This window comes from Pongo pygmaeus, chromosome 9 (genome assembly GCF_028885625.2).
Source record: "Pongo pygmaeus isolate AG05252 chromosome 9, NHGRI_mPonPyg2-v2.0_pri, whole genome shotgun sequence".
Classification (NCBI taxonomy): domain Eukaryota; kingdom Metazoa; phylum Chordata; class Mammalia; order Primates; family Hominidae; genus Pongo; species Pongo pygmaeus.
This window is the reverse complement of record NC_072382.2, coordinates 124,655,050-124,680,838: the sequence shown is the minus strand read 5'-3', so window position 1 is coordinate 124,680,838 and position 25,789 is coordinate 124,655,050. Positions and strand designations below refer to the sequence as shown.

General features: G+C 40.9%; 1 protein-coding gene across 13 annotated transcripts in view; it reads right to left on the bottom strand.

Moving 5' to 3' along the window:
* The window catches only part of JHY (junctional cadherin complex regulator), a 76,909-nt gene that overhangs the window by 33,504 nt on the left and 17,616 nt on the right, over positions 1–25,789 (bottom strand). For 9 of the 13 annotated variants that reach the window (XM_054439891.2, XM_054439890.2, XM_054439895.2 and 6 more), the window contains 2 exons: positions 21,911–22,430; positions 906–1,019 (listed from right to left, as the gene is read on the bottom strand). In XM_054439891.2, coding sequence (XP_054295866.2) covers positions 906–1,019; positions 21,911–22,430 — 634 coding nt within the window. The remainder of the gene's footprint in view (positions 1–905; positions 1,020–21,910; positions 22,431–25,789) is intronic. The other 4 variants (XM_054439897.2, XM_063671519.1, XM_063671520.1 and 1 more) reach the window with 1 other exon arrangement.

Genomic DNA, 25,789 nt, shown 5'->3' with positions numbered 1-25,789 from the left:
CCTCCCGAGTAGCAGGAACTATAGGCGCCTGCCACCATGCCCGGCTAATTTTTGTAATTTTTAGTAGAGATGGGGTTTCACCATATTGGCCAAGCTGGTCTCGAACTCCTGACCTTGTGATCCACCCACCTTGGCCTCCCAAAGTTCTGGGATTACAGGCGTGAGCCAACAGGCCTGACCTAATCTTTGTATTTTTAGTAGAGACAGGGTTTCACTATGTTGGCCAAGCTGGTCTCAAACTCCTGACCTCAGGTGATCCACCCATCTTGGTCTCCCAAATTGCTGGGATTACAGGTGTGAGCCACTGTGCCTGACCTTTTTCTGTTTCTTCTAGAAAAACAGTGAGGAGAATTTCAGAAAAATCTTCCCTGAAATCACATTTATGATTTCAAAGTAGTAAACCCACGGCCAAAAAGGATGTCATCGTGCTAAATGACCAGTTGGTAAGCTTTTACATTCTGAAAATGAGGGTTTGGTGAGGCTCTGGGAATTCCCATCCAGTTTTCAGGAATAGTGTCCCCATTGTCTAGGAATAATAAGTAACTGCCAACTCCAAAAGGAATCAGATTTGGGAGCAGCACAGAGTTGGACAATTCTTTGGAACTGTGATTTTTCCTGCATGTCTTTCCAGGCCTTCCTTCTGTGTGGGCTTCTAACTCAGTATGTTGGAAGTGTGATATGATTATTTTCTTTCAGCAAACAGAACCCTTGGAAAAACAGGTAGGGTTGGCTGGCTGAGCAGGCAATGGCTTCTCTGAGCAGAAGCCAGTCTTACCCATCGGAAAGTGGGTAATTATTTTCAGGCATAAAAATAAACCCTTAAGTGATAAGAACTCAGTCACGATCATTACTTATATTCAGCAGTATTGCTTGAAACACACTTAAAATGCAATCTAGCAGGTAACCTTTAGCTGTTGTGCTCTTTGATGCCATTTGTCTTCAGGATCGATGGCAGCATTTTCAATTTCCTTGGCATTCTGAATAGACGTCTTGTCTGTTACTCTGAAGGGGTAGGAGATCTAGGCAGGTAAAACACATACAGCATGTTAACTGGATTCATTTTGGTCTTAGAGCCATGAGACTCAAGTCTGTGCACTCTAGAAAATGGTCCTGCCGGGCTAGGCTTTATTTTCAGTTAATTTCAAGGATTCATCTCATCAGTCCTCAGGGACCTGATTGTTCTCAAGGAAAATGGGAATAAACAATGTTTTCTCTTGCAGACACGAAGAGAAAACTGGTGCGTTAAGGTCAAACTATTACTTACTTTACATGCTCAATACATACTCAGGGGACCCAATTTTAGAACAGTTATCTGAACTGGATGCAGCAAGTAATGTTTGATCATGCCTGTAGAAACACTATGAAATAACACTATACGCCAAGATGATGACGACAACAGAAATAATAACATTTTCTACACATGGAATGCTCGCGGTGTGCCAGCATCTGTCCTAGGCCCTTAGCATACAATGTTCTCAGGTAATCCTCACAACCACCGCATTAGGTATGCATATGTTATTACTCCCTTTCTGCAAATGAGAAAACAAAGGTACAGAGAGGTTAAGTAATTTGCCCAGGATCAACAGCTAGTAAGTAGTAGAGCTGGGTGGCCTATCTCCGGAGCCTGCATATGCAACAATGTTGCTAACTCACTTATTAGAAACATCCTAGACCTGCACAATTAGTAGTTTTGGTACTCAGGGAATTTGAATAATGTAAAGTCGGTGGTTCTCAACTTTAGTTAGATATTAGAAAAACCGAGGAAATTAAAAAAAATACTAGTGCCCTGATCCCACCTCAAACCCATTAAATCATAAGCTCTGGGGGTGGCCCCAGATATCAATATATTTTAAAAGTTCCCTATCTACTATTTAAAAAAATTAAAAAAGATCAGGCGCAGTGGCTCACGCCTATAATCCCGGCACTTTAGGAAGCCAAGGTGGGTGGATCATGAGGGCAGGAGTTCAAGATTAGCCTGGCCAAGATGGTGAAACCCCGTCTCTACTAAAAATACAAAAAAAAAAAAAAAAATTAGCCAGGCGCGGTGGCTGGTGCCTATAATCCCAGCTACTTGGGAGGCTGAGGCAGAGAATTGCTTAAACCTGGGAGGCGGAGGTTGCTGTGAGCTGAGATCATGCCACTGCACTCCAGCCTGGGCGACAGAGTGAGCCTCCGTCTCAAAATAAATAAATAAATAAAAAGCTCCCCAGGTGGGTCTAATCTGCAGCCAGGTTTGGGAACCATGAATGAAGGCAGCTACGCAGGATTTAGGTCCCTAAGTTATTTAAGGGCCCTTTATTGCCTCCATTAGTTACCTGTTTTAAATCAAGAAATTAGTGTCTGTGCCACGTGGCATTCTAGCCACCAGGATGTACTGCAGGAAGCAAAGTTATGCAATCTTAAAGCTGGAAAAGATTCTGGAGATAATCCAGTTCTCCAGTACATCCACACCATCCCTGGTAGATGTTTGCTCGCTGTCTGCCTAAATTCATGCCCCATTTCCTGGCAAGACTTACCTGTTTGTCAGTATTAGTATATGTTTAAAGATCTTATCTGTGGAGGAGGAGAAAAGAAATCTGTTTCATGCATGATGAACATATTGCTCCCTAACTGAGCAACCTGAATGCCGGAAAGCTCTTCCTTATATGAGCAGATATATGTCTCTGTATTTTCTATCCCTCTACCCTCTGGAATAACACAGAACAGACTAATCCCTTCTTCAGACAACAGCTCTGCGTGGGTAGAAGCTGACCCTGGTCTCCTGTGAGCCTGCTCTTATTTAGAGGACCAACTGTCTCATTCCCCCGTGCTGCAGTAGTCAGGTCAGCCTTCTCTGCGCACTCTCTGCTCCACTGCCTAGAAATGCTGTAAAGTCTCTCCCTTCTGAACTGATGTAATTAGTTTTAAAATTTAGATTTAGGACTTTACATGCGTTTTGTTACATTTCCTCTGGCGGCCTGTGTAGTGGAGAAGCAGCAAGGTGTACGACTAGAAAGAATTTGGGTTTTGGGATCTGTCCTGTTTGTGTTCAGATCTCCCCTCTGCTGGTTTTTGTTTTTGTTTTTTTTTTTTTTTTGAGGCGGAGTCTCTCTCTGTCGCCCAGGCTGGAGTGCAGTGGCACAATCTCGGCTCACTGCAAGCTCCGCCTCCTGGGTTCACGCCATTCTCCTGCCTCAGCCTCCTGAGTAGCTGGGACTACAGGCGCCCGCCACCACGCCCGGCTAATTTTTTGTATTTTTAGTAGAGACGGGGTTTCACCGTGTTAGCCAGGATGGTCTTGATCTCCTGACCTCGTGATCCGCCTGCCTCGGCCTCCCAAAGTGCTGGCATTACAGGCGTGAGCCACCGCGCCCGGCCTCCCCTCTGCTGTTTACTTTGACTTCAGACTTGTATTTAATGAGAAAGAGGTAAGATATTTGTTAAATATTAAGTGATAAGTAAATGTTTGACAATGAAGATACCCTCATTCCTGACCAGTCAATGTGGCTTCCCTGGACAAAACACAACATTTTGTTTCTTTTATTTCAGGTGTAACCTTACTTCTACTTGAGCTATCTCTATTAACTTTACTAAAGTAACTATCACAATTACTGTACTTATATAGAGAGAGATAGGGCAGATAGATGGTGTGAATGTTTGAATACTTAAAGGTTGATCTGAAAGTGGGAAAAAATAAAAACTTTTAGACATTTTTGTGCTTGAATTTTCATTCCTAAAACACGAAACAAAAATGGACTGTTTGATCACGAAATTCTTCTGATTACAAATGGAAGTAATCACCAGGTTTTGAATGATTAACCTACACGGCAAATGGGAAACTTCACATCATGAAACAATTCAACTTGTGCTAAAATGAAAAGCTTAGAACCATAAATGAGCTATTTCTCTTCTTTCTCTCTCTCTCTTTTTTTTTTTTCTCCAGATCTTGCTCTGTGGTCCAGGCTGGAGCACGGTGGCATGATCTTGGCTTACAACCTCCACCTCCTGGGCTCAAGCGATTCTCCTGCCTCGGCCTTCCAAGTTGCTGGGACTACAGGCATGTGCCATCACACCCAGCTAATTTTTGTATTTTTAGTAGAGACAGGGTCTCACCATGTTGCCCAGGTTGGTCTCAGACTAATGGACTCAAGTGATTGGCCTGCCTCCCAAAGTGCTGGGATTACAGGCATGAGCCACCAAGGCCAGCTATTTATCATATTTCTCAGTCCCTCTCACAGTGCTAGTTCAAGATGAAAAACTAGATCATTATAAAAGTATTAGATTTCACAGCTTTTCTCAACGTTATAGCAAAGGTTTCAATCCCATATGACCATGAGGTTCAACAGAAACATGACTCATTTAAAAGAAAAATCAACTCTATCTCGGAGGAGAAATGAAGGTCAAGAGTAAAAAAACTAACTAAGCCGACTTAGCAGGCGAGGAAATCATCCTTTTCAAACCTCAAAGTGGGGATGACTGAGAGAAACTGTCGTCTGGAGCCCGGGAAAAAAGGAAGTTGAACTCTTTCATAGATCTGCCATGAGGATGCCGATTCCCTGACTTTTGTAAGTGTCTAAGAAATAAAGGGGACTTAGTTTAGTTAATTCAGGTTATTACTGTTGATACTGTTTGATTGACAACGATGGAATCTCTTACATAGCACTGGTGAAAAGTTTACAACTTAAAAATACACTGTCTCACGCTTCCTATTCCAGAAAACGTAGGATATACAATATTTCCCTCCACAGGCTGTTTTGGTAGAACACAGTGGCTGAATCACCCCAGTGAGATCCCTGGGCAAGTAAAGCATACTTCTACATTATCTCTTTCAAAGTGGAATGGGACACAACCTCTGCCAGCTATTTTTTTTTTTTTTTTTTTTTGGTGAACCATTCTATTAATACCAATCAAATCGAGAAAATGATCAAATGAAATTGCATTTTGAGCATCATAAGCTGTGTAATGTCTATTCTGTTAAATTGGGGCCTATAATTGCTTCTCTACTGAAAAGATACAACAAAGACAGCAATCATGGCTTGTCATTATCCCAGACTAGAAAACCGGCCTTTGCAGGGAGGACTTCAAAGGCTTGTGGTTCTCGAATTGCATTTGGCTGCTATTGTTGAAGCGCAGGCAATCTTGATGAGGTGTTTACACTGAGGTAAGGCGCAGAGCAGAGCGGCTGAGTGCCTGGGTCTAGAGCCATTAAAAAATTGTACATTATGTTCCTTGCTTTGAAGTGAGGGTTTGTAGGTAGGAAAGCAACTCAGATTGAGTACAGCTGAGCTAGATTGGGCTGCTACTTCTTGCTCAAAGAAACTCATCAGGTTCTTAGAGAATCAGACAGCACTACAAAAAAAGTTGATGCTTTACCAAGAGCTGTATGTGAGTCAGTGAATCTGCGTAAAGACACACTGAAACATGTTTAAATAAGGATGTTACCGTTAAGTTCTACAATCATTGGAGGTTTTGCCTTTTTTCCTTTATATTCTGTTTTTAATACTGACCTTATGTTTAGATATTGTGGGGAGCCCCACATTAATTTATTGGGTTCTTTGTTACTCTCATTCTTTGATAATATTGACAACTAGCACATATCCAAATTAAATAGAGTTGATTTTTAAAGTAGTATTAGCTTACCATCATTCCAACACCTATTATTCAATTCCTTGCTTCCAGGCATAATACTGGATTCAGTGAGCATTTCTCCATTAACTTGGCTGAGGAGTGAGCTGAAGTATTTATTTCTTTACCCTATTTCTAATATACCTTGCTGGGTGTCGATTCACACCTGCTCACGCCTGCACTGCTGCCGCCTGTGTTTATACACAGCCAGCAAAAGAGACGGAGACACAATGATAGAAATTGTCTGCCAGTCTGCCATTGTGAGGCTGCAACCCTGATATTTAGCAGAGCTGTTTCAACTATCCAAAGGTTTGTATTATTCAGCTGTTTAGAGGCAAAAGACATGAAATATTTTGGCTCTGCTGTTGGCCATAGTCTCCATTCCTATAGATTACCTCATAATGTGTTTAGCATGCACATGTTCAGTGAGAATTGGGTGACACTGAAACATTTTTTTTCATTTTTCATATTTTTAGTATAGACGGGGTTTCGCCATGTTAGCCAGGCTGGTCTTGAACTCCTGACCTCAGGTGATCCGCCCACCTCAGCCTCCCAAAGTGCTGGGATTACAGGCGTGAGCCACCATGCCTGGACATGAAACCTTTGAATATATTTTTTTCTATATTCATTTTCAGCATAAGATAATTGAACTTTAAAAAGCCCCAAGCTAATGGTCAGTCACCTACTTAAAAACCCTTCAATACTTTTCCATTACCCTCAGTCTTCAAAGATTTATAAGGCCCTGTGGCCTTGGGTTCCTGTCTACTTCTTCAGCTGTGGCCCCTTGCTCTCTTCTTGCTGTGCCTTTCAGTTTTGCTGATGCGCCAGGAGCACCATTGTCTCTAGGTCTTTGCATAGGCCATTCTTTGCCTGGAAATTCACTCATTTAGGGAATTTCTTTGCCCCTTCACTTCACTTATTCTTTTTTTTTTTTTTTTTTGAGACAGAGTCTCTCTGTGTTGCCCAGGCTGGAGTGCAGTGGCATCTTCTTGGCTCACTGCAACCTCCGCCTCCCAGGTTCAAGTGATTCTCCTGCCTCAGTGTCCCGAGTAGCTGGGATTACAGGCGTGCACCACCACGCCTGGCTAATTTTTGTAATTTTAGTAGAGACGGGGTTTCACCCTGTTAGCCAGGCTGGTCCTGAACTCCTGACCTCAAGTGATCTGCCACCTGAGCCTTCCAAAGTGCTGGGATTACAGGCGTGACCCACTGTGCCTGGCCCACTTCACTTATTCTGACCCATCCCATCCACTGTTCAGCCTTGGCTGAAATATAACTTTTTCCAGAAAGCCTTCCCTGCCACCCCAGAGGCAGCTACAATAGCTGCATCTGAGTGCATGACCTTAGTACTCTGTACTTTCCTTTTGTAACAAGTATCACCCCGGTAACTTTTTTCCCCCCTTCTGGACTGTAAACTCCAGGAAGGCAGGAAAAAGGAGGGGCCATGTGCAGGGCTGTCTTGCTGTATAGCTCTAGGGGTACTGCTCACCTGTGCTATGCTCTGAATGTGCCTGACATCTAGATGGTCAATAAATACGACGGCATGAAAAGATCAATCTGGGTTGCTCACTGAACTTGCATTTATATCAGAATACATATAATCTACTTGTTTATCTGGTTAGATGTGTGGTTTATTTTAAAGCCAGGTAGCCGGCTGTTGACAAAATAAGGTGGAAACTAGAACTTCATCTTTCACATTCCACTCTCCCTCGTTCCCAGCTTCAGTCCCTGAAATTTGCATTTGCTACTCCCTCTTCCAGAAATCCTCTTTCTCCAAATACTCACACGGTGTGCCCTCTCATCTCCGCCATATCTTCTCAGGGAGACTTTGCCTCATGGCCCATTTAAAGTTGTGATTTCCCACCACCTCAGCAATCCTTAGCAGTACTGCCAACTTTATTTGTCTCCTTACCTCCTTAAAATATAGAACTTATGCACCAATGCACTAATTTATCTATTTTATCTGTTGTCCATCTCCTTCCTCAGGAGACCTGGGATTTTTGTCTGTTTTTGTTCAGGGATGTATCCCAAGCACCTATGACAATGTCTGACATATAATCATCTCTCAATAAATGTATGCTAGGCTGGATACAGTGGCTCATACCTGTAATCCCAGCACTTTGGGAGGCTGAGGCGGGCAGATCACTTGAAACCAGGAGTTCGAGACCAGCCTGGCCAATATGGCAAAACCCTGTCTCTACTAAAAATACAAAAATTAGCTGGGTGTGGGGGCTCACACCTGTAATCCCAGCTACTTGGGAGACTGAGGCATGACAGTCGTTTGGACCCGGGAGGCAGAGGTTGCAGTGAGCTGAGATGGCGCCACTGCACTCCAACCTGGGTGACAGAGTGAGACTGTGTCTCCAAAATAAATAAATAAGTAAAATAAAATAAATAAATATACGCTAAATGAATAATGACCATTTTTAAGAATATGAAAGAGATTTTTAGGAATATCTCATATAACTTACAGAAAGATTGATTATCCAGCAATCTGAACTCTCCATAACAAACTAAGAATATGTAAGTGTGACCTCTGAATGGACACATTAGAGATAAAAACAAAAAAATCACAAAGCCCACACATTGCACTGAAATTGCTCCACTACTAAAATCCTTCAATGAATTCATATGACTTAGAGGAAAGGCCTAACATTTTAACACAGGGGTTTTAAAATTTGAGCATGTATCAAAATCACTTGGAAGGCCTGTTAAAACACAGATTGCTGGACCTCACCCCAGAGTTTCTGACTCAGGAGGTCTGCCATGGGGCCCAAGAATTTCCACTTGTATTAAGTTCCCAGGTGATGCTGATGTTCCTGGTCCGAGGAACACAATATGAGAGCTTGCGCTTTAAAATGACATACAATGGCCTGCATGAAAGACGTCTGCCAATTTCTCTAACCTAAATATCCATATTCTCATCCTCACAATCTAGCCACATACAACTACAGCACTATCCACCTTCTCCTTAACTAACTCACCGGATGAAGTGACATTTTCTAGTCTTGAAGATATCCTGAGGCCATAGCTAAATACTTACGGCTGCTAGGCTCTCTCTAGTACACCTGGATACTTCTAATTCCACTTGTTGAGTTGTATGTTTACCAAGAGTCTTTTCCATTTGTTCCCAAACCTGTTTATTCCTATTGTACCTGTTGTTAAAATTAGGAAATGTATTTAAAGATTAGATAATCTGAAGAAATCTGAGCATGAATAGAGAGGTGTTATATTCATGAAAACTTACTTAAATGACTTAGAATGACCCAATAAAGCAAATGGCAAAATAACACGTTGGGGGCGGGGGGAACTATAAAAGATTAGAGGAAACATTCACAAAAACCTAGCGATTATGGCCAGGTGCGGTAGCTCACGCCTGTAATCTCAGCACTTTGGGAGGCTGAGGTGGGAGCATCACTTGAGGCCAGGAGTTTGAGAGCAGCTGGGTGAAACCCTGTCTCTACTAAAAATACAAAATTTAGCTGGGCGTCATGGCAGGCGCCTGTAATCCCAGCTACTCGGTGGCTGAGGCATGAGAATTACTTGAACCTGGGAGGTGGAGGCTTCAGTGAGCCAAGATCGTGCCACGGCACTCTAGCCTGGTTGACAGAGGGAGACTACATCTCAAAAACAAACAACAACAACAAAAAACAAACAAACAAAAACCAAGAAACAGAAACACACCTAGAAATTATGTTCTTAATTTGTTTCTTAAGGTTTTTTAAGTTTGTACTTTGCTATCAAGAAATCAAAACTGCAAATCATAGATGCTCTCAAACTGATGCAAGAAAAACAATGAAACTCCAATCAATAGAAACTGCACTGATAGAAAATACCTTGGCCCCTTGGTATAAAAACTGGTGAATTAGTGTATATTTATATACGTTAAGTGAAAGTCAAGTAATCACGGTATATAGGTATCATTTTTCATATCTGCTTTAACCAATTTAAAAATAAAATTTTATTAATATATAATGTTTGTACATATTTATGGGGTATGTGTGATATTTTGTTACATATACAGAATGTGTATTGAACAAGATATGTGGGGTATCCATCACCTCGAGTATTTATCATTTCTTTGTGTTGGGAGCATCTCAAATGCTCGCTGCTAGCTACTTTGAAATATACAACACATTTTTACTAACTACAGTCACCTAACTTTGCTGTGGAATATTAGAATTTAAACTGTATGTTTTTACCAACTGACCAAACTCTCTTCATCTTCCCTACCCTCTAGACCCTTCCCAGCCTCTGGTAACTATCATTCTGCCTTTTACCTCCATGAAATCTTTGATTTAATTGACCAACTACCAGTTCTTGACCAGCAGTATAGAAGTTCTTTCTGTACTGACAGCTTTCTACTTAAATAGTGTTCTTTCATGACTTGATGCCATTGCCCCTGCCCCCTTTGCCTGCAGTGCCCTTAGTACCCACTTCCACCTGTTAACTTCTTCTTTTTAGGGCTGGGTGCTGTGGCTCACACCTGTAATCCCAGCACTTCGGGAGGCTGAGGCAGGCGGATCACTTGAAGTCAGGAGTTCAAGACCAGCCTGGCCAACATGGTGAAACCCCTGCCTCTACTAAAAATACAAAACTTAGCCAGGCGTGGTGGTGGGTGCCTATAATCCCAGCTACTTGGAAGGCTGACGCAGGAGAATCACTTGAACCCAGGAGGCAGAGGTTGCAGTGAGCTGAGATGGCGCCACTGCACTCCAGCCTGGGTGACAGGGAGAGACTCTGTCTCAAAAAACACAAAAATAAAAACAAAAAAAAATACCCCTTTTCGTTTTAAAGAATCAGTTCTATGACTGCCTCTTGTGTGAAGCCCCCTCTGACTTCCCTGAACAGTCAGGCACCTTTTTTTCCGGGTTCTTTGGGACCCTATCTGATACTAGCACAGCAGTTTTCACTTGGTATTGACTGTTTACATGTCTGCTTCCCATTCTGCCATAAGCTCCTTAAGAGCAGATACAGACAGCAGCAGAAAATGACCGCGGGCTCATAGCAGTCTGGGTCATTTAACAAAGAGGCAAAGAAGCGATCACATTGCCATAGCTTTTTACTTTACTACAGAACGGTGTAATACGACCTGTGTAAGGCGGCATAGAATTATCAGGTATGCCAGGTACATTTTGAAAACTATCCTTAAAAATGATAGAAATTTATGTTAAATTTCTGGTTTTCAAAGGGGCATGCTTTAGTTATTTGGAAATTTTTTTTTCTTATGGATCCCTCTTCAATAATGTCAAATTAATGAAGCGTCACTCTATAGATCATACAAATTGGTAGTTTAAGCAGCTAAGTGTTGAACAGTGCACACAAGAAAGAGGCCTTAAAAATGGCTCGTATTGAAAAAAATCATAAAGTTCAATTGAAATTATGCCGTCATAAGTAAGTGCTCTTGTAGTAATAGCAGAGGGCAAAATAAGAAAATGTATCAATCGATGAACATCTATAGAGTTCCTACTCTGTAGAAGAATAATTCTTACAAGTATAATAAGATAGGTGGGACTCAAAAGCACCACCAGGCCGGGCGTGGTGGCTCACACCTGTAATCCAAGCACTTTGGGAGGCTGAGGCGGGCAGATCACGAGGTCAGGAGTTCGAGACCAGCCTGACCAACATGGTGAAACATCATCTCTACTAAAAATAGAAAAATTAGCCGGGCGTGGTGGTAGACGCCTATAATCCCAGCTACTCAGGAGGCTGAGGCAGGAGAATTGCTTGAACCAGGGAAGCGGAAGTTGCAGTGAGCGGAGATCATGTCACTGTACTCCAGCCTGGGCTACAGAGCGAGACTCTGTCTCAAAAACAAACAAACAAACAACAAAACAAAAAAAAACACCACCAATCTGTAGAATCCTGTAAGGAAATAATTCTATGTTTCTAACCAAATATAATTACAAAAAGATGACCATAACTTAAATAAAGGTAAAGCTTAATCTTATAGACAACCAAAAGTTTCACTAAATTTAAAACTATGAAAAAGAGCAATATATCCTTTAGGTGGTAACCTTCCACATTAGGAGACTGTAAATTTAAACCAAATATTCAATAATAAATATAACATATTTATATAGGGCTGTAAGATTATAAAAAGCTTTCACATTGCATATCTCATTTGATCATCTCAATAATTCTGAGTCTGTCGTATAAGGCAAACATTTGTAATTTTACTTTAATGAGGAAGAATAAGACTCAGTAAGAGTTTGTGATTTGCCAAAATAATAAATGGCTCCAAATGGGACTCAAATCAGGTCTTTTGACTTCAAATTCCAGTGTTTAACAGCACAAGTTCTTGTTAATCCTCCCTCCACTTTTTTTTTTCATTTTAAAAACAATGAAATTTTGAACCAAAGAAAAAGTATTTAGAAATTACATTTCTACATCAAATATTTAGCTAGTGCTTGCTGTATGCCAGGACCTGGGAATTCAAAGATGAATTCAAAGATGATCTTAAGGAGCAGACAGTCATCTTTACATGATGAAGACAGTGCAGTGTGGGGTTACGGGTTCTGCAGGAGATGTTCAGGAATGAGGGAGGTAGTGGAAGGAGGATCTTCAGAAAGCCTTTACAAAGGCAGAGACATATGAGCTGAATCTCAAAAGGAGGATAAGGTTTTCCTAAGCAAACAAGCCAGGGCAAGAGTAGCCCATCAGCATGAACAAAGAAGGGGCTAGAGGAAATGCTGGGTCTGGGCTCTGGGAGTTCCTGGAGTATGGCCGGGCATTTGACACAAGTAGGGAGTGATGAAGGATGAGGCTACAGGAGCAGGAAGGAGCCAGGTCAGGAAGGGCCTTTTGTACCACTCAGAGTTTGAGTTTTATTTCAAAGGTAACATGGTGTCACATTAAGCAATGTTGAAAGAATTACCCTATGAAATTGTACTTCAAAACTAAAGTACCAAATACATGATCCAGAGTTATTAATAAATTCCTTAAAGTGTAAATATTTGAAACAGTATCTGAGACCACATGCAATTGTTAAATACTGTCAACTAGTTGCATACAAGATTGTAGCGTTCTGTAATCCCTAGGACAGTGTTTGATTGACTGGGGACCCTCAAGAGAGCATGGCGAGTGTGGGGTGTGCCTGGATAGGCCCCCTTTGTAGGCAGTCTTTTGAGAGTCTCACCATCGAATGGTCTCCTACAGCATGTGAACGTTATTGTTTTGCCTACACTTTGTTCTTACTCTGTCCGAAGTTATATCTCTTTCATTTTGAGGCAATGTAGCCTTAAAAAAAGAGAGAGCTGGTTAGAAGGACCTCTTCCCTGGGTGGAATCTTCTCCCGTGGTGTAAGGAGTCCCTAGTGGTAACGATAGCTTCTCTTCACTGAGTGTCTGTCCCAAGTCCGTAGCTTTGTATAAATTCTTCAAATAGCCCTCCAAAGCAGAAATATATATATATACACACATATATATCATATATATATACATATATATGTATATATACACATATATATCATATATCATATATACGTGTATATATGATATATATCTCATATATACGTATATATGATATATATCATATATATGAATATATATGATATACTATATATGATATATATACATATATATGATATATATATACATATATATGATATATATATACATATATATGATATATATTTATATTCCTCGTTTGCTTCCTCCATATATACATGAGGAAAGTGAGGTGAGGTTTATTTTTATTTATTCTTAATTTTAATTCTTTTCTCTTTTTTTGGGACAGAGTCTTACTCTGTTATCCAGGATGGAGTGCAGTGGTGAGATCCACTCACTGCAGCCTCGGCCTCCCGGCTCAAGTGATCCTTCTGTCTCAGCCTCTGGAGTAGCTGGGACTACAGGTGTGCCCCATGATGGCCAGCTAATTTTTGCATTTTTTGGTGGAGACGAGGTTGAGCTAATACGGGCTATGCTGAAGAGCCAGGATTTAATCCATGACTGACTCTCAAATCAGTATTTTGTTTTGGTTTTAGTTTTTCTCCCACAATATTTCGTTGTTCCCTAGCAAAAACGTTGCTACCAGGGATGGGGCCAACCAAAGCTCTTCCTCTAGATCTTGCATACTTTTCTCTTTCTTATCCATTCGCGCCTCCACTTGAATGATACGTCCTCAGAGAGACCTCCCCCAAGCACCTGGCTAGACATCCCAGTTTAACCTTTTTTTTTTGAGATGGAGTCTCACTCTGTCACCTAGGCTGGAGTGCAGTGGCGAGATCTTGGCTCACTGCAACCTCCACCTCCCAGGTTCAAGCGATTCTCCTGCCTCAGCCTCTTGAGTAGGTGGGATTACAGGCGTGCACCACGAGGCCCAGCTAAGTTTTGTATTTTTAGTATAGACGGGGTTTCACCATGTTGGCCAGGCTGGTCTCCAACTGCTGACTTCAGGTGATCCGCCCGCCCCAGCCTCCCAAAGTGCTGGGATTACAGGCATGAGCCACCATGCCCAACCCCTAGTTTACTTATTAAAGTCATCACTTTATTAAATAAAGGACTTTATTCTCTCTCATTACTTTCTTTTTTTTTTTTTTTTTGAGACAGAGTTTCGCTCTTGTTGCCCAGGCTGGAGTGCAATGGCGCAATCTCAGCTCACCGCAACCTCCGCCTCCTGGGTTCAAGCGAATCTCCTGCCTCAGCCTCCTGAGTAGCTGGGATTACAGTCATGCACCACCACGCCCAGCTAATTTTGTATTTTTAGTAGAGATAGGGTTTCTCCATGTTGGTCAGGCTGGTCTCGAACTCCTGACCTCACGTGATCTGCCTGCCTTGTCCTCCCAAAGTGCTGGGGTTATAGGAGTGAGCCACCAAGCCCAGTCTCATCACTTTCTTAAATACAGTTTATTCAGTCTCTTTTGAGGTATTATCAGTATCTGAAATTATTTTGTTACATGGTTCTTATCTTTGCCGTATGACTGGAACGTAAACTCCTTCAAGATAGGTGCTCTGCCTGTCTTGTTTTCTGTTAATATCCCAGCATTGAGAAGAGTACCTAATATTTAATACATATTTGGTGCTCAATAAATATCTGTTGGCTGACTGACCTGCTGTCTCAGCAACAGCCACAAAGATGTGTTAATTGAAGGTAGGACTGTGAATTGTTTGTGACTTTATAGTGTCTTGACTATAGACCATTCAATAACCATATCACATTTGTAAACTATCTGTAATTTCTTTCTAAGAAATTACAAGGAAAAAGTCGAATAACATGTATAGAGCATTTCTAACTCTTTTCTGAACCCACACTAAATTTCACCTTCATCAGTCTTTAAAGTAACATTAGAATCAAGATAGAAAGGTAGTTCATTCTTCAAAACACAGTTTCCTTTAATGGTGGATTACAAATGGACTCAAAGTGGAATGAATTTCAGACAAATACTTTAGGCTAGTGAACAAATCATGAATAAAAGTAAGAACTGATTATTTACCAGCAAAGTTACTGCCTGACCGTGATACTTAGGTGCCCTCTAGTGTGTGTTGGTTTTTACATCGGTTCCTCGCTTCACACATCATGTGATTAAGATTTTGTCAGTATTCAAAGGTGATTTTTCCAATGTATTTTAAGGTACAATCAGCAGATCTATGCAAAATGGTAAAAAGACTGCAGAACAATTGACTTTAAAAATCAATAGTTCTACCCTAAGCCATTAATTACAAGCATAAAATGCAATTTAGGGGGTGAGCAATCGGGGATGTGAAGTTATATGGGTTTCTACAACATTTATATTATAAATGTCTCCTCCTATTTTTGTTGCTATTTTTCCATTTTAATTTTAAAAAGTAATACATAAGCATGGTTCAAAATTAAGAGAATTGAAAAGGTACACAGTAAAAAGTTGTGCTCCCGCCCATTCCCCCTCCACCTCTTGCAATTAACTACTTTTGTAGCCTTCCACAATTTCTTATGCATGCCATGAAAATACAATATATATTTTTATTCCTTTCCACTGTTTTTTGATTTGTTTTTTCTTTGGAGACAAGAATCTTACTCTGTCGCCCAGGCTGGAGTGCAGTGGTGCTATCTCGGCTCATGGAAACCCTGCCTCCCGAGCTCAGGCAATTCTCATGGGCTTCCAGAGTAGCTGGGATTACAGGTACCCGTCACGATGCCCAGCTAATTTTTGTATTTTTTAATGGAGACAGTGTTTCACCATGTTGGCCAGGCGGGTCTCAAACTTCTGACCTGAAGTGATCCGCCTGCCTCGGCCTCCCAAAGTGCTGGGATTATAGGCATGAGCCACCACGGCTGGCCCCTCTCCACTTTTAACATGCTGCACCTTGAATTTCTTTCTTAATAAGAAATCCTGGTAAGTTATCCCTCATAGTTCATGGAGAGCGTCCTTATTTTTTTTTAACAGCTGCAGTGTACTCTACTGTATGGATGTACCATAACTTATTTACTCCCCAAATGACAGATATTTGGGTGGTTTCCAATCTTTTGCTATTACAAATAAGGCTGAAATGAACAATTTTGTACAGATGTGATTTCAAAACTGCACACAAATATCTAGGATAAATTCCTAGGTGCAAAATGTGTTGGGTCAAATAAAAATAATGTCAAACACTTTTATACTTACATGTATACCTATATACTTGCTATGGGCCAGTCAGTGATCTTAGCACTCTCTATACATTTATTTATTTATTTATTTATTTATTTAATTTATTTTTTTGAGATGGAGTCTTGCTCTGTGACCCAGGCGGGAGTTCAGTGGCGCAATCTCGGCTCACTGCAACCTCTGCCTCCTGGGTTCAAACGATTCTCCTGCCTCGGCCTCCCGAGTAGCTGGGATTACAGGCACACACCACCATGCTTGGCTAATTTTTGTATTTTTAGTATAGACGGGTTTCACAATGTTGGCCAGACTGGTCACAAACTTCTGACCTCAAATGATCTGCCCGCTTTGGCCTCCCAAAGTGCTGAGTTTACGTGGCCTAACTCATTTATTTAATCTTCTTAATAAGCCTATGAGGAAAGTCCTATTACTGTCCTCATTTTAAAGATGAGGAAACTGAGGCACAGAGAGGTTTAGTAACTTGCAGAGGGTCAGAGAGCTAGCAGGTGGCAGTGCCAACCAACCTGGCTCCAGAGTCCATACTCTTAGCCATTATGTTTTACTTTCTCAAGGAGTATATTTGTGTTTTAAGTAGATATTAACAAATTGTCCTCCGTCCTGGTTATACTAATTTATTCTCTCACCAGCTTGACCGTACTTTTTTGCCCACAGGGTCATTAAACTTATAGAAGTTTGATAGTTTAATTATAGTTGAAAAATGGAATCCCGTTATAGTATTAATTTGCATTTCTCTAATAGGCTGAGCTGGGGTAACCTCTTATACATATAATAGCCATATATACTAACTTTTCTTTGTTAACTTTTATTAACAAGGAAAAATACACAAAAAGTATAAATGAACAATCTGTGAATAAAAAAGGATAATAAAGAAAGCTCTGGAAATTAAGAGTAATGAGAGGAACAATCTGAATTGTTCATTTATACTTTTTTTATGTCCTTGGAATTTGGTATTTTTCTTACTGATTTCTAGGATTTCCTGAAATCTCTACCAAAAAATACAAAAATTAGCCAGGTGTGGTGGTGCGTGCCTGTAATCCCAGCTGCTGTGGAGGCTGAGGCAGGAGAATCGCTTGAACCTGGGAGGCGGAGGCTGCAGTGAGCTGAGATCGCGCCACTGCACTTAGCCTGGGCGACAGAGTGAGACCCTGTCTCAAACCAAAACCAAAACAAAACAAACCAAGAGCCTCCATACTTGGTACCCAAGCTTCCCGTCTCCCACTCACAAATCAACTGAATAATCCTATCAGCCATGGAAAACATCAATGCTCTGTAGATAATGACTTACACAACTCTGACTTTTAGATTTTGACAAAACCTTTGTGTTCTCTGTTCTAGCCCCTTGCTCATCAAAGTGTGTTCCATGGACCAGCAGCCTTGCATCTCCTGGGAACTTGTTAGAAATGCACACTCTGCATCTCACCCCCGACCTACTGGATCACAATCTGTATTTTAACAAGAGCCTAAAGTGGTTCATAAACACTTCAAATTGTGAGAAGCGAAAGATCAGTGGTTCTCAAAGTGTAGGCCTGATAGCAGCAGCAGTATCACCTGGGGCCATGCAGAAAATTCAGATCCCTGGGTCCCACCCTATACCTGCTGAATCAGAAATTTGGGGGGGATGAGGTCCATCAAGCTTCTTAAATAAGCCCTCCAGATGATTCTGGTGCACTCTAATGTTTAGGAACCACTGCTCTAGATCGGTGATTCTCAATCTTGGCTAAATACTAGAATCATCTGGGGAGTGTGGCGGACTCCCCATATTTAGAGTGCAGCCCAGATGAGCTGAATTGGAATTTCAGTGGTTCATCCAGGGAATCAATACTTTTTAAATTCTCCAGTTGATTCCAACATGAAACCAAGGCTGAGAACCACTGCTCTAGTCTGGAAAAATGCTCCTCAAACCTGGCTTCACATTAAAAATACTCAAGGAGCTTTATAAAAAACAAAAAAGAAAAACAGATGCTCAGGTTCTCAGAGATTTAAATTGGTCTGAGTGAAGCAAAAAAAAAAATCACTTTTTTTTTTTTTTGAGATGGAGGTTCACTCTTGTTGCCCAGGCTGGAGTGCAATAGTGTGATCTTGGCTCACCGCAACCTCCGCCTCCCCGGGTTCAAGCGATTCTCCTGCCTCAGCCTCCCGAGTAGCTGTGATTACAGGCATGCTCCACCATGCCAGGCTAATTTTGTATTTTTAGTAGAGACAGGGTTTCTCCATGTTGGTCAGGCTGGTCTCGAACTCCCAACTTCAGGTGATCTGCCCGCCTTGGCCTCCCAAAGTGCTGGGATTACAGGCGTGAGCCTCCGCGCCCGGCCAAAAAAATCACTTTTAAAAATTCTCAGGTGATTCTGATATCCAGCCAGGTTTGCAAACTACTGCTCTAGAAATGCCATTCCCCTCATATAAACTTCAAGTTATAATAAAGAGTAGACAGTTTGGAGGTGATGGAAGAGATACATTTTTAATTTCCCTTATGTTTACTCAGCCTTTTCAGTGTATTAGGCTAGTGACTATGAAGATTAAAAATGAGCACAAACCCTAGCTCCTACCCATAGGGAACATATAATCTGTATCGGGAGGAGAGACACACACACTTCTACATATGAATAAGGGTTCAAAAAAAAAAAAACCACATCAGTTTATGCTACTGACTAGAATTCACTAAGTTACACATATCATTATGTCACTGTTAGGTCAAACTCATCTCTATTCTTTTTAAAGTAATAGGAAGCCAGGTCAGTGATGCATACCTATAGTCCCAGTCACTCAGGTGTCTGAGGCAGGAGGATCATTTGAGCCCAGGAGTTCAAGGCTGCAGTGTGCGACGATCGAATCTTGCATAGCAACTACACTCCAGCAACATAGCAAGATCCTGTCTCAAAAAAATAATAGGGGCCCGGCGCAGTGGCTCACACTTGTAATCCCAGCACTTTGGGAGGCCGAGGCAGGCAGATCACGAGATCAGGAGATCGAGACCACGGTGAAACCTCGTCTCTACTGAAAATACAAAAAATTAGGCGGATGTGGTGGCGGGTGCCTGTAGTCCCAGCTACTTGGGAGGCTGAGGCAGGAGAATGGAGTGAACCCGAGAGGCGGAGCTTGCAGTGAGCAGAGATCACGCCAATGCACTCCAGCCTGGGCGACAGAGCGAGACTCCGTCTCAAAAAAAAAAAAAAAAAAATAGGAGTCATCTCTTAAAAAAATAATAGGAGCAAGAAAAAGTACGTATATATTGGAAAATGGTAAAGGAACAATTTTAAATACAATTAGCCTTTAGATATTTGAACTTGGAGAAAGTGGTGGGAAAAGTCAACGGCCCCTTCAGAGAGTAATATAAGAGCTTAAAGAAAGTTTCCTCCATGGCACAAAGAAAAGAAAATTAAGCTGCAGAATCACTGACAATCAATACACCCTAAAATTGTTTAGTAAATTAACTTATAACTACTAACAAAAATAGCGATTAATAAATCAACAATTAAAGGGTTCATAATAAATATTTTTCCCTTTTATTATTGGAAATATAACTATTTCTTTTGACCTCAGACTAAAAAGAGAGTTTTTGAATGAAGAAAAACCCCAAATGTTCTCCTTCCGGATCAGCTTCTTTTGAGAACACTTTTTAATAATGAAAAATATTGTCCTAGTTTGAGATAAACTACTGGCTATAAACATTTTTCAGGCTGGGCATGGTGGCTCATGCCTGTAATCCCAACACTTTGGGAGTCCAGGGGGGAGGATCATTTGAGCCCAGGAGTTTGAGGTCAGCCTGGGCAACATGATGAGACCCCCATCTCTATAAAGACATTTAAAAACAAATTTAGCTAGATGTGGTGGTGCACGCCTGTGTTCCCAGCTACTCGCCGAGGCTGACGCGGGAGGACTGCTTGAGCCCAGGAGGTTGAGGTTATAGTGAGCTATGATCGTGCCATTGCATTCCAGCTTGGGTGAAAGGCCAGACCCTGTCTCAAAAGAAATTTTTTTTCAGATATTGAACTGTTGAATTTATTTACATTTTTAAACGAGCAATCAAGCGAAATTCAAAATTTCATGTAAGTTTTATGGAAGAAGAGTATATTAGCATCTAAAATTGGGTAAAAATACTAAAAACTGCTTGAATTCACCTAGTTTTTTAAATACTTCAGCTAGATATACTACACCTATTTCATTTAATTATTAGTTACAATGGCAAAGATGTGACATAATTCTTTTTTTGAATTTTATTTATTTTTATTTTTAAATTAAAATATTTTTAGGCCCAAATCTCACCAGACATCATTCTTTTTTTATTTTTATTTATTTATTCTGAGACAGAGTCTCACTCTATCACCCAGGCTGGAGTGCAGTGGTGCCATCTTGGCTCACTGCAAGCTCTGCCTCCTGGATTCAAACGATTCTTGTGCCTCAGCCTCCCGAGTAGCTGGGATTACAGGTGTGCATCACCACACCCGGCTAATTTTTGTGTTTTTGGTATAGATGGGTTGCACCATGTTGGCCAGGCTAGTCTTGAACTCCTGGCCTCAAGTGATCCTCCCACCTCGACCTCCCAAAGTGCTGGGATTACAGGCGTGAACCAACACGCCACCAGACGTAATTCTTTACGACAAATAGAGAGTCTCTGAAGAAAAACCACAAACGTTCATCCACCTCATCTATTTTGTTCCATTAGAAAATGCTTAGAGGTTAGAACAGGTTAGAGTATGTTAAAAAATACCAATTGGGATTTGGAATAGGTCTAAGGGCAACCACATTTAACATAATAACCTCTCCTTTGTATTTGAAAATGACCTCACATTAGCAGGTGATAAATCTCAAGCTCTTTTTCCAATAAGAATCGTGGACTCTACTATTCTAACCCCACTCTTGTCCTGTATCCCTGGACACGCCCATAGGAGGTGGGCGGATAAGATCTTTATGTGCACCTGTGAAATGGAACTAAGTTTACTGGCTCCAAAAGGTTTTGAATCCATCATGTGGGAGAGAATTTACTCTCAAAATGACCTGATGAGGAAGAGAAGGCATTTATTACTGTCCCAATTTTATAAATAAAGAGACTAATGTTTAATCATATCATATCATTTACACAGGACAATAACAAATGATGTGATTTTCAATAGGGTTTATAGAAACATCTGAAGATTGGAAAAAAAAAAACCCACCTTATGTTGTACCCTACCCCCTCCCCAACCACTCAATATGTATACAGAATCTGAGTTGAGAATCGCTTCTGTATGTGAGCTGGGGCATGTTCCATGTTACCCACAATGTGCCGAGGCATTTAACAGGGTTGAAAACCTCTGCTATGGTGGTAACAAAGGTAATCAACACAGGGAATCAAATGCTTAAGTTCTATATTTTATCATTTGGAAAACACAGTTTTAAAAAGTTCTAGATTTCTTTGAATGGAGAATTTTGGATACAATAACTGACATAACAATGGACTTATAATTACTTATAGCAATTATAGCCATTTGGGATATAATAATTGACTTATAGCAATAATCGACTTGTAGCAATTACACTGTAAACCATTGGTGGCTTTTATTTTGGTCATAAGAATTTGTGGAATAAACATAAACATGCAGGGTAGCCTATGGAAGCGTTTGTTTTACCCAGCTAGGTGGCTGCTATGACATCGTCATCCTAAAGGAAGTGATATCTAGACATTTCAAACAAACGCAAATTCTGGTTTAATGTTTCAGAAGACATTTTAAAGTAGCCACTACGTACCTGTTCTGGATGAGATTCCCCTCTTTTTTTATTGTGAAGTTGAAGATAAGAGTCCGTTTTCGGGGTGGGTAATCCCAAAGTGAGCTTGTTTTTTTCCACAAAATGTTGTTTGGACTTCCTCCGCCGAGGGCCACGTGATCCCGGCAGGAAAACCTCGTTATGTGAACTTGAGCTCTTCACGTACTGAGAAAGGCTGCTCGACTTCTCCTCCAGGTCACTGTCGCTCTGCTCTGAAAACGGCTTGCTGCGACAGGCACCATGCTCATAGTTCGGGCTTAAAAATTCACTACCAAGTAAAGAAGCTGCACTCTGTGGAGTCTCTTTCTGCTCGTCTTTTCCCCCGGAGAGTTCCACTGACATCTCCTGGGAAGGGTAGAGGGGAGCCAAAGGCAGATTTTCTAAAGAGCTGTCCGTGGACTCCGGCAACGCTTCCACAGACAGCAGCTGCCTTTCCTCCTTCTTACTCTTCCAGTTCGGGTCATAGCGGAGGTCTGAATATTTGTCTTCTATTGGTTGTTGCCTGCCCAAAGCAGAAGAGAAATGCCAAGTCCTTAGTTAAAATAAATTCACTCATTATAGTCAATCATTTTATTTGAAATCAATCTCTGTCTTTCTCCTATAGTTTTCCTTTTATTATCTGTATGTTAAACACAAATCCCAGCAGGGTGCAGTGGCTCTTACCTGTAATCCCAACACTTTGGGAAGCCGAGGCAGGAGGATCACTTGAAGTAAGGAGTTCAAAACCAGCCTGGGCAACACAGTGAGACTCCATCTTTACAACAAATTTTTTCAAAAAATTAGCTGGGTATGGTGTGGTACCTGTAGTCCCAGCTACTCAGGAGGCTGAGGCGGGAGGATTGCTTGAGCTAAGGAGTTAGAGGCTACAGTGAGCTATAATCACGACACTGCACTCCAGCCTGGGAGACAGCGTGAGACCCTGTCTCTTAAAATTAATTAATTAATTAATAAATAAACATAAAGACAGATCCCAGGCCCAAATTAGACCCACACACTACACATAAGGGCGAAAGGCCTTAATTATCCAAGTTCATTGAAATATGGAATAAAAATGGGGGATAATTAATTTCTAAGTGTCAGAAAGCAACCGAAAAACAAATGTCTATAACGTTAAACCAATAATCACTGTAGTTCAATGAATGCAATTACTTACATACACCAACAATGACTCAGTATTTCAGCTGGTGAAGATAAAACTGTGTTTCACACTTTGGCTGGTAATACATTTCATACACTGACTAACAATGTTCTGGTCAAGGACAAGCCACATATACGACTGAGGTCCTACGATACTGTAATTGAGCTGAAAAATTCCTGTCACCCAGTGACGCTGTAGCCCTTGGAATATCATAGTACAATGTGTTGCTCATATGTTTGTGGTGCTGCTGGTATAAACAAACCTACTGCACTGCCAGTCCTATAAAACTACAGCACATACAATTATATACAGCACATAATCCTTGATAATGATAATCAACAACTATGTTACTGGCTTTTGTATTTACTATATGATATGGTTTGGATCTGTGTCCCCACCCAAATCTCATGTCAAACTGTAATCCCCAGTATTGGAGGTAGGGCCTGGTGGGAGGTGATTAGATTATGGGGACAGAGTTCTCATGAATGGCTTAGCAACATCCACCCTTGGTTCTGAGTAGTGAGTGAGTTATGGTGAGATCTGGTTGTTTAAGAGTGTATAGCAGCTCCCCACCCTCTCTCTTGGTCCTGCTCTGCTGTAAGAGGCCTGCTCCCCCTTTGCCTTTGCCATGATTGTAAGTTTCCTGAGGTTTCCTTAGAAGCCAAGCAGATGCCAGAATCATACTTCCTGTAGAGCCTGTGGAACTGTGAGCCAGTTAAACTTCTTTTTTTAAATAAATTACCCAGTCTCACTCAGGTATTTCTTTGCAGCAATGCAAGAACAGGCTAATACACTATACTATACTTTTTTTTTTTTTTTTTGAGACAAGTCTTGCTCTATCGCTCAGGCTGGAGTGCAGTGGTGTGATCTTGGCTCACTGCAACCTCTGCCTCCCGGTTTCAAGTGATTCTCGTGCCTCAGCCTCCTGAGTACCTGGGATTACAAGTGTGTTTTAACATGTCGGGCTAATTTTTTTTTTTTTTTAATTTTTAGTAGAGACAGGGTTTTGCCATGTTGGCCAGGCTGATCTTGACCTCCTGGCCTCCTGTGATCCACTCGCCTCAGCCTCCCAAAGTTTTGGGATTACAGGCGTAAGCCACTGTGCCCAGCCACTACACTATATTTTTTATCATTATTTTAGAGTGCATTCCTACTTATTTTTTAAAAAGTTAACTGTGAAACAGCCTCAGGCAGGTCCTTCAGGAGGGATTCCAGAAGAAGGCCTTGTTATCCTAGGAGATGACAGCTCCATATGTGTTACCGCCCCTGAAGACCTTCCAGTGAGACACGGTATGGACATGGAAGACAGTGATATTGATGATTCTAACCCCGTGTGGGCCTAGACTAATGTGTGTGTTTGTGTCTCAGTTTTTAACAAAAAAGTAAAAAAAAAAAAATTTAATAGAAAAAAGCTTACTTACAGAATAAAGATACAAAGAATTTTTATACAGCTGTACAATGTATTTGTGTTTTAAGCTGTGTTATTACAAAAGAGTTAAAAAGTAAAAAGAAAATTAAAAGTGTATAAAGTAAAAAAGTTACAGTAGCTAAGGTCAATTTATTAATGAAGAAATATTTTTTAAAATAAATTTAGAGGAGTCTAAGTGGACAGTATTTCTGAAGTACACAGTAGCTTATAGTAATGTCCTAGGCCTTGAAATTCGCTCCCGCTCATGCACTGCCTCACCCGGAGAAACGTACAGTCCTACAACCTCCATTCATGGTGAGTGCCTATATAGGTGTACCATTTAAAAAAACTTTTATGCTGTATTTTTACTGTACCTTTTCTATGTTTAGATGCACAAATACTTACCAATGTATTATAATTCCCTACAGTGTTTAGTATAGTAACACATTGTACAAATTGTGTGTAGTAGGCTGTACTATCTAGGTTTGTGTAAGTGCACTCTATGATGTTCCCACAATGATGAAATCACCTAACCAAAAATTTCTCAGACCGTACCCCTGTCATCAGGCAATGCATGACTGTACAGACATCTGGCTGTTTGGAAAGAGAACTGTGAATTGTTGCCTAGACAACATTTGCTTTGGACTACTCCTTTTTGGGGGAAAGCACAGTTTTATCTTGACTGTATACCTATATAGGTTCATTCTTCTTTTCAGTGATTTTGCTTTTCACTTCATTTTGTCTTTGTAGCGTGTATCTAATGTACTACAGAAAGATCCCTGAGGCTTCAAATCAGACCAGATCACTGCTCTGAACTGAAAGGTTCATAGCCTCTTGGCTGTCAGCTATGCACACGAAGCTCAGTCGATAGGTCAGAATGTACTTGACACTGCGGGAGGGGCCTATTTGAATAAAAGGTTAAGCATACGGTCCTGCCTGAGAAAAACGAACTAGCCTATAATCAGTTCATGTGACCCAAAATAAAGTCTCCCTTTTCCCCATGATAATCTCAATTTGTAAAACACCCCCAGTCTTAACCAAAAAAAAAAAAAAAAAAAAAAAAAAAAACAAAGCTGGTAATATGGCGTATTTAATGGCCTCTTTGATCTTCAAAAGCTAAATGGGAGAGATTTTCCTTCCTTGAGTACAGTAGATGCAACCCTCTAATCAAAAAGAAAATGTAAATCACCCAGGCTTTTTATGCTATTTGATATTCCCGTTTACAGAGGACATAATTGTATGCTGGGTAAACAAACTAACGGTCCCCCTAATGTTAATTTACTTTTCTTAATGTGGACCCAGGTTTCTTTGATTT